Raw genomic sequence first — 14,611 nt, forward strand, 5'->3', positions numbered from 1 at the left:
CGATTTTCATGAATGAGGTGTCATTCGATTCGGAATTTTATGTAGATGTGCCTTTTGGGGGTCTCGGCCCTATACATCGAATGGGAGAGGAGTTAGCCCCCTTTATGTAAGGCCCCCTCCAAAATTATTATTACTAATTACTCTGTAAATCTTGGCCCGATTTTGATAAAATTTGATAGGATGATAGGGTTAGGGCTCCCCTACATAACAATAAAGCGACGATCTGCTCTTACACTTGTTAAGGGGAAGTATAGCAATCGTTTCAAATTATCGACACGTGAACCGATTTTCATGAATGAAGTGTCATTCGAATCAAAATTTTGTACAGATTTGTACTTTAAAAGTCTCGACGCTATGCCTCATAAGAAGGGAAGTTTGCCCCACCCAAATAAGGCCCTTTCTAAAACTATTATTACTAATATTTCTACAAAGCTTAGTCCGATTTTGATAAAATTTAGCACGAAGAAGTGATTAAAGCTCCTCTACATGGCTGTGAAGTGCCATCATGCTCTTACACCTACTAAGAGGAAGTACTGCAATCGTTAAAATTATCAATGAGTGAACCGATTTACATTAATGAATTGTCGTTCGATTCAAAATCTTTGCCTTTTAGGGAGAAGTACTGTAATCGCAGTTTATTTTTCTTGCTCCTCTTAAAAGGAAGTACTGAAATCGCAGTTTAATTTTGCTATTTACGTAAAAATACCTTCCTATTTTATTCAAAACGCTTTCTCAAAAAAAAATGGTTATTGAGGATGGTTTGGGGACCGCAACTATAACCATTCTTTAAAAAGATCTCTCCAGTGGTAGTTACGGTTCCGATTTAACACCATATCAGGTTATAATGATAGAATAGCTTATTCCAAATTTTTAAAAAAATCAGTAAAGCAGACGTAACTTTGCTAATAGACAAAAAGGAAAATCTATCCAAAAGGTACAAAAATCTCCTTAACAAAAACTTACAGTTTAAAATGTTAAGTATAAGGGTTGATTAAACGCCAAAAGGTACACAAATCAGCAAGTACCCAACATTTCATTAATACTTCATTGATATTATTTAAGTAATTTTACCGCATTAATTTTCATTAATATTTTTTAAGAATTTATTAGATGTCACATACCCTTATGCTGGCCAGTTCATTCATAATAGTTATAATTGTGATAAAATGTATATTATATCTTCGTATAAATAGGTACTTTATTTTAACTCTATTCCAAATTATTCTTCTGATTCTGAAGTTGTCACATATACATGCATGTTAAATTAGAAAAAGACAAATTTAGAGTCGGCTACTGTTTAAATTTGAATCACGGAGGATTTAAAACAATATTTCAGTCTTGAATTCGTCTTACCGAAATATTCGTGATGACAAATAACACACAGTTAATAACAAGTAGATTATTCAACATTATTTATTCATTTCTCAATTGTAATTTAATTTAGTTCCCCTAATTTTACTTATGGAAAAATACTGGAATAATTAGCTGTCCTAAAAATATGCATATCTTATTTATTTTATATTACATGTATACAACATTGTGGGAAGAACACCTAGATTGAGAATGTAATAGAAGAAAACTATATTATTTGCGATAAAGCCAGATTATTTATTACTTATTATTACAAACGTTTGACTACTACATAAAATAACAATTACTTTAACCGAAGAAAGAACTTAAACCGACGATTTTTATTTAAAAATAAAAATAAATAAATAAAATCATTGATGTACGAATGTTGGTGTAAGCAATTTTTAAAAAATTTTATGAATTTTTTAGCCTCATATTTTTTTATTTTTTATAACGTTCTCTTTTTTACCTGTAATCAATAGTTTGATTATGATAGATAAATAGATATTACAGTCAATCTAAGTTAAATGGTGTGCTACTTGAACAAATATTTTGTAGATGAAAATGGCCAGCATAAGGGTATGTGACATCTAATAAATTCTTAAAAAATATTAATGAAAATTAATGCGGTAAAATTACTTAAATAATATCAATGAAGTATTAATGAAATGTTGGGTACTTGCTGATTTGTGTACCTTTTGGCGTTTAATCAACCCTTATACTTAACATTTTAAACTGTAAGTTTTTGTTAAGGATAGAAATATTGGTAATAATAGTATTAGAAAAGGCCTTACTTGGGTGGGGCAAACTCCCCTCCTTATGAGTCATAGCGACGAGACTTTTAAAGTGCAAATCTGTACAAAATTTCGATTCGAATGACACTTTATTCATGAAAATCGGTTCACGTTTCGATAATTTGAAACGATTACCATACTTCCCCCTAATAAGGGTAAGAGCAGAACGTCGTTTAAATGTTACGTAGGAGTGCCCTAAACCTTTCATCCTGCCAAATTTTATTAAAATCGGGTTAACATTTTCAGAGTTATTAGTAATAATAATTTTGAGAAGGGGCCTCACATATATGGGGCTAACTCCTCCCCCATTTGATGTACAGCGTCGAGACCCCCAAAAGGCACATCTACATAAAATTCCGAAACGAATGACACCTTATTCATGAAAATCGGTTCACGCGTTTAGGCGCTACGTTGTTTACAAAAAAGGTAACAACAAGAAGAACAACAACAACAACAAGAACAAGACCAATTTTTGAAAATGCCGTTTTTGCTCATTTTCAGTAACTTTTTTCTCGTAATATATTAAATCTGGGTTTTGACAAAAAAATTACAGTTATAAAGGAGGACTTGCCCTATAATTTAAAGAAAATTTGGGAATTTTATCTTTTATAGAAAAAGAGAAAAAAATTGTCAAAGTTGGGTGCTTTTCAACGTTACGCTTTTTCGTGCAGTTTTTGATGATCAACCCTTATACAACTGTCCTACCGGACAGTTTTAATATACTTATATTAAATACTTTTGCTTTCGAAATAGTTTCGTAAGAATTTAGTATTTTTTTACTCATTGAAATTACACCAAACTTTCACTTAAAAAGTCTTCGTGGCTTAAGTAGAGCATGTTTAGCTTTTTTTGCCTCGCATTAGAGGAAGTATTGCAATCGTAGGGACGTTGCTTCGAGATGCCCGAAGTTCCGTTTTAAACCCTTTAAATTTTACTTGTATTATTATAAATGTACGATTCTGTCACAAGTATGTTTTCAATAAATTGAGATTCTTCAAATAAATTTTTGAAAACAGAAATGCTGTGAGTTTAACAAGGACAAAAAAGGTAGCAGTTGAATACTAGATTTATTTAAAACAAGTTTTCTAGACGAATAGTTCAAGAAAGGAAAAAACGCTCCGAGCAAGTGTTCATATTGTAAAACCATTTTATTGTAACTCACTTTATTGCTACTACAGGCGGCGAAAAATTGCATTTTGGGAGTTTCAAGTATAGAAAATTAATGAACAAATGAATTAATTATTTTTAAATATTAAATTGTAATGACGGAAAAATGAGTTATCTTTGAATATAAACAGTAGATTAAATGTTTTTAAGAATTGAAATTTGAAACAGCATTATAACTTATTTACAAACCAACTATTAAAAGCCGATATCGTAGAAGAAAGTACAAATTATTTAGGTTGTTATCGGTAGTAAATATGGTTGTTTGTAGAGAAGGGGTGATTGCTGTTCTAGAAGTGTTGCCGCTTGTTACCGGAGTGTGAGGTGAGTGGCCGTGTGTGGTGCTGCTCAGCACGGATATTGGCATGGACTTCCTATGGTTATTGGCACCTATGTCTAAAAACTGCTCTACACAAACTGCATTTCTCTCTGATGTACGTATTCCTAAGTTATTCCATAAAATGGCTATACAATTCTTTGTAAGGGGGTTGACGTTCATGGTTAATCGAATTTATCTAAATTTGTCGAGTGCAGAGTAGGCGTTATAACGTAAAGTAAACGTTCTTGTCTAAGCACTTTGACCATTATATTCTAAATATTTTTGTTATCATAAAACATGAAATGGACATAATTGAAATTGTATTTAAAACTAAAGCATGTTTACATCGATGTAGGTAGTGACAGTTATCAGTGGATTATTTCTTTTGTAACTGGACAATAAGAGAAAGAGTGAACAAGGAATGGGACAATTTGTATAACATTGTTTAGTATGAACGTAGGCGACGATTTATTGACGGGAGGGTGAGGTCGTCATAATGATAACCTCACCCAATCTTCCTAGAAGGGCGGCGATCTCCATTAAAATCGACCGCCACTTTAGTCTGCGAAGAGAATTTGAGGATAATGTTTCGATGGGGATGTAAATCAGAGGATTTTGGAAAGGACGAATTTAAATAAGTGATAAGTTCACATGAATCAATATTGGGCCACTTCAGAACCGAAAGGAATGTTTGGGTCATAATGAAGTCTGTGAATGTTAACTTGCTAATTAGGCATTTGACTTCTAATTTCAATCCTAATACGATCTATCTTAGGGAGATGTTCACTTGATTAGGCGAGGCCAAAAGATATGAAAGCAACGAAGAGAAATGGAAAACGATGTTACTTGCTTCTGGGAAGACAAACTTTGTGAAATTCCTCTAGAGGGAAAGATCAAATTTCTTTTTAGTTAAATATCAGCTGAGATATTTCATTAGAAAGTTGGCACGTAACATATTCAGGGTATGTCGTCTGAAAGTGGAGTAGGAAATTTACATAAATTATTTTTCCTGAAATATTAGAATCTATTTTCAAATTCTTATTTCGAGATATTTCTTATTAAGCATTGTTACCGTCATCACTTACATCTCATCATATTTTTCGCTGCTTTTGGATTGAATTTGCTAAACTGTTTAGGAATGCCTAAAATTGTTATGTATAATTTTAATCTGACTCAATTGTTGCTTTTTATTCCATAACTTAATTTTACCGTGGATTGGGACCGACAGGCCTGGGGTTAGTTTTGGAAGAGGGTTCGATGTCGTTCTCGATGCTAAGTAAACGCTCAACATTCGATCAGGAACACTTTTCAGAATTACAGCTTGAATGGAATGGTTTGGGTTTAATGACACTGACAGTCGAATTCTAATTCAAGAGGGGAATTTGGTTTTTGACATCATGAGAAAACGACTTGGTGTGCGATTCTATATTTTCATATGTTTTGGTATATGTACACATCATCTCATTTACACGTTGTGCGCACAACGCAGTTGTAAATATTAAATTAAAAAACAGATGCAAGTGAAGTAAATTAAAAAAAAAGTTACTTAACGGACGATTCTCATTTCATTGTGATCCAAATGTATGATTTGACGGTGCCTCTAGGCCACATTATTCTTTCGTTTAGGTTCTCCTTCTTGTACAGTTGTTACAGACAGGTAGCAAGTCTTCCAACTCTTGAGATTGGGCCGGAAGGATAGGTTTGGTAAATGTTGTATGACTCAGCGATTCTCAACCTTCTTGTATCCATGGGCAGGTAAAATTTCAGAAATATTTTTTCCGGTCTATATGTACGAATATAAATTATTTTAGTTGGAATTCATCCTCCAAAAGATTAAGACCAAGAACACCCTAAAAATAAATAAAACATTATCGATTAAAATTGGCAGTATTCTTTTTTTCCCCTGGATTATTTGATCAGTCACCATAAAAAATGAATAATACTATTTTTGGTACGTTTTCTTTATCGAAAGAATTCTAGCTCTGACTGTCACTAATGGATACCTCTTTAACACGTACTATTTTCTCATATTTCTTATTTTTCAATAATGTTGTACATCTAATAAAAATAAAATTCGAAGTATTTTTTTTAATTATGACAGTTAATTGACTTTTACATCAAATAATAATGCTGAATGAATCTTTTACGCAAAAGCAAAGAACATAAGTGATGTTATTCTTTGAAAGTTACCAAATAGTAATTATTATTATTTCTGAATCATAAAATAATTGATAGTTTATTATTAAATGGATGGTAATAACGCACAGCAAGGAGGCATTCACGTGAGAGCGGTTGTATTTATTGCCTTTATCACTAACTTTGTACACACTAAAGAAATGGATATCACTCCGTACTAAAGTATTTATCACTTCACTTGCCGGACTAAAATAAATTACTTACAGTTTGCTTATTATTTAGTGGTCGCTTGCCATGTGGTAAACTTGTGTGGAAATTACTAAATACTTGTTACGAATACGCTCTCAAATAATTTCAGATAGGTCTGTGAACAACCCTGCCAGTTGTTGGCAATTCGTACATAGTGTTGTAATATCGTGGTTTACTGACTTTCAATTTGATGCATCTCCTTACCACTTAAGTCGCATGTTAGGGTGCTCCATCCAGTTGCAGGGCTAGACTTATTTATTGCAGTTGCGGCACCAACCATCAACGATACGTAATGAGGAAAGTGAGACCAATTCGGATACTTAGATGAAGAAGAAAACAAAAAATTGGGCCCTACGCAGCCCTTTCTCACAAAGTCGAACTTGGATGTTATTCTTTCCAGCCCTCCTTTGCCCAAAAAGTCATAAAAGAATTTGTTTTTCTGAACCGCCAGTCGTTCAGTCAGATGTTTTGATAGAATTCGCATGATACTTCACAGATGTACTTAGCAAAGAGTGATTTCACGCAGAAGTATATGCTTATTAAAGTACTTAATACTTTTATCTTGTTGATAGAAATATTTAACGTTAGTTGCACTATTAATGAGGTTCATTAGTCCCTTTATGCTCTAAATCGCGCTCATTAGATTAATTTAAAAACAAGTTGAATCTAATACTTGAGTTTGGAGGCTTTTTTAGTGTGAAGCGTGGTTGCTTTACCGGGGCAGGCTACATTTACGATTACTCAAATTAATCTTGATTGGTACTAAAATTTAATTTTGATTGTTCTGTATAAAGTTTTTGGTAATACTGAATCTCTTCAGAAATCACCCTATCCTTTATCTTTTTGCTTGCCCAAAAAGTAAACAGTTTTTCCCTTTTTTAAAGTTTTTGAACCTTATTAAAGTATCTGTAAAAATTCATTTTATGACCTTTACAGTTTAACGAGTTGTTAGCTTTGTGTGAAAGCTAGATTAGTTTAATTCCAAGTGAGAAAGTTTTTGTAGAGGTCGTTTTGTAGTAATTTTAGTATATTTCCACAAAATTAATTCTAAAACTATAAATATTTTCATGTAATTAGATGATATCCAATCTACTTATTAGCTAATACCTCCACCATATGTTTCCATCCTTTTACTATTCGTACCAAATCACTCAGATAAATGTTTTTTATATATGTAAATCATTTACTTGAAAAAAAAAAAATTCTGGGGACTCGCAAGCTAAGCTTACTTACGAGGAGCACTTCGGAACAATTCAATATTCGGCTGCTTACACATGAGTAATAAATAGTCAAAGCATTATCGAGAGTTCCAAGTTTTGCTACTCTTTGTAAAAGAATGGTTTGCTAAACTTAAAAAACCCTATTAAAATTTTCCGTTCGAACGGAAATAAAGTACGTTAGCATTACACTTTTATTTGAAACTGTTTATCAGAAAATATGATATTATTGTGGTTCTAGGGGAGCTTGGACGTCGCGCTCAGTATCATTTAATTGTAGTGAACATGTAGAAAATAGAAATTAAACGGTCTTTTTAGCATAAGTTCTAACTTCAAAAAAATTTGTTCATATAAGTGTTTTATACATATCGGCATTTACTGGTAATTCCTTGTTTACTCTTGAATTTTTTTTTGTGAATTCCAACCAGTAGGTTCTCCTTTGTTTTCTAGTTAGATTTCTGCCTCTTAAGTCTTCAGTTGTTACTAGCCGCACGTTAGACCGACATTTTCCTAAATATAAAACAGTCATGCAATCAATGCGGTTAATTCAAATAAGTTATTGCTTTTAATCTGTACTGGATATCCGATAAAATATGTTCCTTTTATAAACCATTTTGAAAATCAGGTCAGGTTATACCGAAATTAAATCCATCAAACAGGTGATTTAATGACTTAGAACTGCTGTGCTAAACATTTAGTTTTTGTCTCCTTCGTTCGTCAACATCTACTGGTAATCTTTGTACGTATTCTCTTTGTTTTATTACCTCACTTCTTTTTAGAAGGAATAATGTTTACTTTATTAAATCTATGTTTATTTTTCTCAGTACGTGTTTAACTGTAATATATCTCTCACTAACTTAATGGAGTCTAGACTGAAGGCATAAGGTTGCTCCACCCCAACTTTTCTAGGCATGCCCAAATATTACACAGTTGTAAATTAGAGTTAAGACTTTCTTTTTCACCCTGGAAAGGTTAAAAAACGCATGCTAACAAACAATACCGTTATTGTAATCCTCCATTGAACTTTGTTTTTCAGTATTCAGTATTTTTGGCAGGGCTAGGAGAAAAGAGGAGGCCAAATTGTGTTGAATTCTTTTATTTCTTTGGACTTAGAGTTTAGAGGTTTTTCTCGAAAGCCTTAGTGGAAGGTCTTTCTTGTGAACTGTATGGTAGAAAATTAGTGTCAGAATAATAATGTAAGCATTTTACACGCGATAAACTTATTAAAAATGGAGCATCCACCAGACTCCTACAGCTACCTTGAGCGGACCCGCAGTCATCGTAGACGCCGAAGAGCCTACAGAAGAGTACTCAAGGTAAGAGATGAAATCGTAGATGTTGTTATTTACCTCCGTTCAAAACTTTTAAGATCTGTAAGCAAAAATATTCTAAACGACTCAAATTTTTGACAGAGTTTCCCGCGGAATACGTTTTAACGTGCGATAAAAGTACAAAGTGCAGTGCTTTCTATGTTTTTATTACAGGCGGTGGCGGTTTCGAGAACAAACGGCGATGCCATCAGCAATTTTTCAATGTAAAATTTCTGTATGTCGTTACAATATGTGCAAATGTTGAAGCAGTATTGTAAGAGTGATTCCTTTATTTAACTTAAATATTACACTATTCCTGAACTATGTAGAAAAACCTATGTAGAGAGGTCTAAATAAATGACCAAATCGCTTACCAAAGCCAGAATTAGCACACTAAGTTTAACAGAAATTGTTTCAGCCTTTTTCAGAAAAACTCGAAATACTAAAGATTCAGTAATGGGCCCTTAAGTTGCGCGAGTGGTGGTTTTAAAATGACCAAGAAATTGTTTGTTTTTGAGGTATTCTGTTCTCACATACAATCCTTTGGACAAACAAGTTTTTCTTTATATTCTGATGTATTTCATACATCTTCTTCCAAGGGGAGCCAGAAAAGTAAAAAGGAGTACAACTGAGTGCGTGAATTGTTTAATCACAGTACGCTTCTTTGCCTAACTCCAGAAAGGAGTAGCTAAATATAATTAAACCCACGGTGAGTGTACGAACTAATTATAAATACTGTGGCAGCAGTAAATAAAGCCTCGCTATGACCGTTTTTAATCGCAATTTATTTCTGTCTTCTGCAAGGTGTCTGTTGTTAAAGTAAACATGCCGTCGTGTATTTGCCCTCCTTCACGATATAAAATTTATTTATTTTTTGTAAGTTTAAATATCCGCAGTCTTCGAAGTTCAAAGGTAATCGTTTGACCTGTCTTCGAGCAAGGTGCGCTGACATCAAATATGGGGGGGAACTCTTTTTTTCCCTTACTCACGATCGATTAGGTCGTCCGTCTTCGTTAAGATCCATGTATCTTAGTCTTCAGAAGCCATTAAAAGGTTTGGAGTAAAATATTTTTATTTATTTATTTATTTTGCCTTTAGGGTAAGCCCTGTAAGAAGCGAGTCCTGCATATATAAAAAATAAAATACAAATGTAGTATAAACAAGCAGTACAATTAAAAAAAAAAAATCAAATAAGAAAAGTAGCCATAATAATAAATTGACAAGCCCAATTTTAATTGATAATGAAATAAAAAATGAAAGGAATGTATAAGGCTGCAAAAATTATAAATGGAAATTAAGAAAAACTGAATAATTGTATCCTTTTTCATCTCATTTTCGTTACTAGACTTCAAAATCTATTTAAATTTATTATTTTACACCTGTCATATTGAGAGAGTAGTCACCAAATCCACCAAATCAGTGTAATTTAAATCTGCGGTTCTAACACAGTTGTAAATGGGACATATGAACAAAATGTGATAAAGGTCTTCAACTGTATTTAAATTAAAAATAATACAAAACTCATTAAGTTTTTTTTTTTTTTTTCTAATTAATATATACCTAGATGTAAAATATATTATTTAATTTACTCATTAACTTCGATGTGTTCCAACAAATTCAAGTCCATGGCCACAGTTTACATTGTTAACTAATAATCGATCGTTGAGTAGAGCACAATTCTATTATCAGAGTAAATTTTAGATCGTACAAATTAATTACATATTGTGACAGATGGCACTGTGATGTGTCATTAACAAACCAACCGGTCCTTATGTAACTTTTTACTGAAATGTCATCATTGATTTTAAATTTCTACAAGTTCACATTTTCATTGTGGGTAATCTTTTAAATTTTTTTCTTTCAAAAATATTCGCCATATTTTTTTTTATTCACTATTCAAACTTTCTCATTAGCGGTCAGTGTAAATTCCTACTAGGTTAAAACCACGGTGGGATATTTTTTTTTTGTTTTCTCAATAGGACATTATATTAATTTCAAAAGAGGTGTATGCTGTTAAAATGTAAATAAAGTGGGCTCCATTAGAACAGTTATTACTTTAGAAGTTATGTAAGTAGTTGCTGGAACAGCGAAACCAACTCTTTAAACAAGTTTGGTCTCACAAGATTTCAAGTTTATTTCGTCATTTGTTATGTTACGATTTCGTATTAGGAGATTTAATTGCTTAAATCGACGAAAGTAACATCTTCATCATTTGAAATAAAATAATTATGAAATTATCTGGTGTGAAAGACTCATAGTACTTTCCCTTGTCCTCGTTGGAAAGTCATAGTACTTTAATACATTAATTTAAACCTTACGTTCCAACTACTATAATAACTATAAAAACCACAGGTAAAGGTTGATTTTTGGATTAAAAAGATATGGCTGCTCACTCACTATTCCAGCAGTCAGCCAAATACTTGCAATCAGAAACATAAATATTTCAGAGTGCAGAAGTCTTTAAAATCACTTCTTGTGAAAACATATTTCAGGAACATAAATGTGTATGTGTGGGTAGTTATGATTCCAGGTTTTATGAAAATAGATGAGCTCTTTTTGATTAAAAAAAGAAATCAATACTTCAAACAATCAATACTTCTTGTTCTATGAAATAGCATTTATGGTCACATCTTTTTCCACAATTTTGAAATTCTGGTAGTGTTATATTCTCCGTGAACGCACTTCATGCATATTATATGCATCTTAGTTTATAGTTTATTTAATTTGAAAGAGATAAACTCTGTGGGTTTACTATACAAGGCTCGAGTCCAGCTGTCGTCCTTTAGATTTTCTTAGAGCTTCTTACAGCTCGTTGTCCGGTAATACAAAGAGTGGAAATCACTTTATCAGTGATGTTGATGCTCCTGAATAAAAAAATACAAAATACCTTTATGTAAATATCTTAATTAAGGATTAAATCAACATTATTAATCAAATATAACATTCATTTTGCGTTAAAAATTTGATTTGCGCTGTTCCCAATTTGAAAATATTATTTGGATCCTTAAATCAGAAGCTTTCTTACACTCGTAGTTGATTAAAAGGCCGACGCTCAGTACCGTTGTTGAACTTCTGGAGCCAACAGTCAAGTTCCACCAAAAGGACTAAGGTTATACATATGTGAGGAAAGAAGAACCTATGCCTATGACATTAAGACGCGTAAAAATATTCTAAATAACAAGGTGACGAGAAAAAAACTTTTGGGGAAAGTTTTCAAATAAAGCGATAAAAATTTGGATTATTATCATCATTAATTTGGCTACAAGAAAACATAGCGAATTTGGCCAAACGAAATACGCTAAAACAGAATAGAACTTAGAACTGTTAAACAGAACATTTCTTTCTGATATTTTGCCTTAACTGTGAATTAACAAAATTTACTACAGAGTGAATAAAATAATATACAACTAAAAGATTAAAGTGTCTATAAAAAATTAAACAGTTGTTTTACAAGTGGATTTTACCTAATGTTTTAAATAAGTGATCATGCAAATCATACATCATGTTTATAGATAGCAAACCAAGTGGTTTCCTTAGTAAGCAAATCTACGATAGGGTGTGTTCAACATTTCTATCCAATTAGATTTCAATTAAAGAAGATCTTTGTACCCAATATTAAACTGTTTTTAATTTAAAAATATTATTTTAGTCTGTAAATGTGAATCGATTGCATGAAAGGAATCTAAACAATATCATTTAAGTAATTGCAAAAGAACTGATTCATTAAAATAAAGAAGATGCGCCGTACATTTTTACGTCTTTTTACCATAACTTTAGGAATAGTTTTACCATTTTGATATTTCATTAAAATGCTATCAGAGTGGTGACCAGATCTATCACAGCAATATTCTAAAATCTTAATTAATCCAGACGTTATCAATGAAAATACAACCCCTAGAATTATGAAGGAAATTTGGGTGAGGTAGTTTCTCAAGTGTATGATGATAATATTAAAGTGTTATTAAAAGTATTGTATTTATAATAAATAGTATTAGCTGGATAGATAGTGGATAACATCGTTTAAACTTTTTGTTTGATGAAATCACAAAAACTGGAAAATTGCAGAGTAAACTCTCACGGATTTCGTCAGAAAACTTTAAAATTAAATAGTTTCAAGAGAAATTTCCAATTTGCGTTTTCCGCGACTTTAAGTTTTTAAGGATTCTATTCTATTTCGTATACTAAAAATATTTGTTAGACTTAAATCATTTAATTTAATTGTTAAGGTGAAGTAAATGATAATTACAAATACAAGTTTTTATTTTTTATCTTTTAGGAAACGTGCATGCCCTAGTTTGCTAGACTTTTTTATTTAAATGTAGATACTAATCTCAGACTTGTAACATACAGCAATTTCAGCGTAAAACATTTTAAGAATAAATTTTTATTACAGTCCTAATAAATCAGATCTCTTTTAGATGTTACACTTTGTGGGTTGCTCTTTCAATAATAAAATAATTTACTAACAATCTTTAATTGTTGCATGGCTTGACACTTCTCCAAGGGGATCTCTTGAGGATTTCATACACTTCATTGGAGAGTGGAAGTAATAAAAAAGCATCTTTAAAAACAAATAAGGCCGAATTATTTCCAATTAAAACGCATAAAGTGTCCGTAATTTGGACTATCAGTCAATCCAAACGGTAACATCTCTCCTATACTCAGCTGTTAACTTCAGGTCTGTAACACTAAAACATTATCACATTTCGGGCAGCATCATTCCCTTTAACTAACTTCGACTAACCCTCCCAATAAATTTATTTTGTCCAACTTTTTCAGAATTTCCAATCTTTTAATTAACATAAAATTTAAAAGCTTAATTTGAAATATGTTGTTAAATTATAATTATTAAAATGAAATAATTACTTTACACAATTTATTAACACCAACGAGTATACATGTACACATTATAATACATCCACCTCTTCCACAAATTTTTATTTGGATCAGAGAGTACAAATATTTGTGTCCAGAAATAATTTTTCTTTATTTTGTTTTAGGGGCAAAGTGGTTTTGAAGATCTAAGAAGATACATTAAACAAGGAGGTGATTTCTGCAAGGAATTAGCCACTATTTTGCAAGAAAGGTCAGAAAAAAGGACAAAACTGTTTTTATTTTTTTTTTCAATACTTTAAAAAATGGAGAATGGGAGATTAATTTCGCTATGGTCAAATATACATTACGTTACAAAACAATACATTTCTCATGGCTTCTTTTGTTTAATCTCAACGTTTCGGAGAATGTATTGCTTTCTTCTCAATATACAGTGTAATGTAATTTTAAATATTTTGTAGAGTATATCACTAATCAGTACATTATTTAGGAAGTATGATTTAACCAGTTTTAGACCTTGAGAAGGCAATTGTGGGCAACTATTCCATCTAGTATCTGACATATTATTACCTTTGAATGTCCAGTTGACTAGGTTTCCAGGTCAATCAAGAGGTAGATAAAAACCGCTATCTAACAAACACAGAAATAAAATAAGTTGGAAACTGTTAAACGTTATTACATGTATGTCTGGATAGCTGCAACTGGATTTTGTTTGAAAATCTTCCCAAGCAACTCATCGGAAAAAGTAATAATAAGATGATACTTAAAGTAGAAATGAACCGAAAAATGTATAGCACTGTTTAGAAAATAGTTTTTACTATTGTTATGAGGACAGCTAACATATTTTGATTTGTGCTGTATATTGATTTTCACAACACAATCCGTTGGAAATTGTATGTAGTTTTTTTTATTGTCATGTTCCGTTCTTCTAATTTACTTATCCTCACTGAACGGAGTCTATAAAATTTTATTCTTAGCGAAGGTACTAGAGTTGTAACAGAACTGGTTATTTATATTGTTAAATCAAATCACCGTTTTTAAAGAGTAGATAATTGTCTGCTTCTTTCTAAAATGAAAGTCTGTAGTTGCAGGAACAAAATATATTTGAAATTGGTGTCAGTTAGTCGTAATATTAAGTCATACAGTAAATAGGAACTCTGCAACGGCGATTGTGAAGGACTTGGGCCATCTTTTGTACAGTCAAGCCTATAATACAAAGTGTGAAGCTATAATTTTCTA

At 31.8% G+C, this 14,611-nt stretch overlaps 1 protein-coding gene across 1 annotated transcript in view; it reads left to right on the forward strand.

The window, feature by feature from the left end:
* LOC141450291 (nostrin-like) overlaps positions 1–14,611 on the forward strand; it is a 38,711-nt gene that overhangs the window by 13,062 nt on the left and 11,038 nt on the right. The window contains exon 5 of the mRNA XM_074120583.1: positions 13,540–13,625. Within this exon, the coding sequence (XP_073976684.1) occupies positions 13,540–13,625 (86 nt within the window). The remainder of the gene's footprint in view (positions 1–13,539; positions 13,626–14,611) is intronic.

Source organism: Rhodnius prolixus, unplaced genomic scaffold (assembly GCF_049639745.1).
Source record: "Rhodnius prolixus isolate KJV_2025 unplaced genomic scaffold, Rpr scaffold_2, whole genome shotgun sequence".
Taxonomy (NCBI): domain Eukaryota; kingdom Metazoa; phylum Arthropoda; class Insecta; order Hemiptera; family Reduviidae; genus Rhodnius; species Rhodnius prolixus.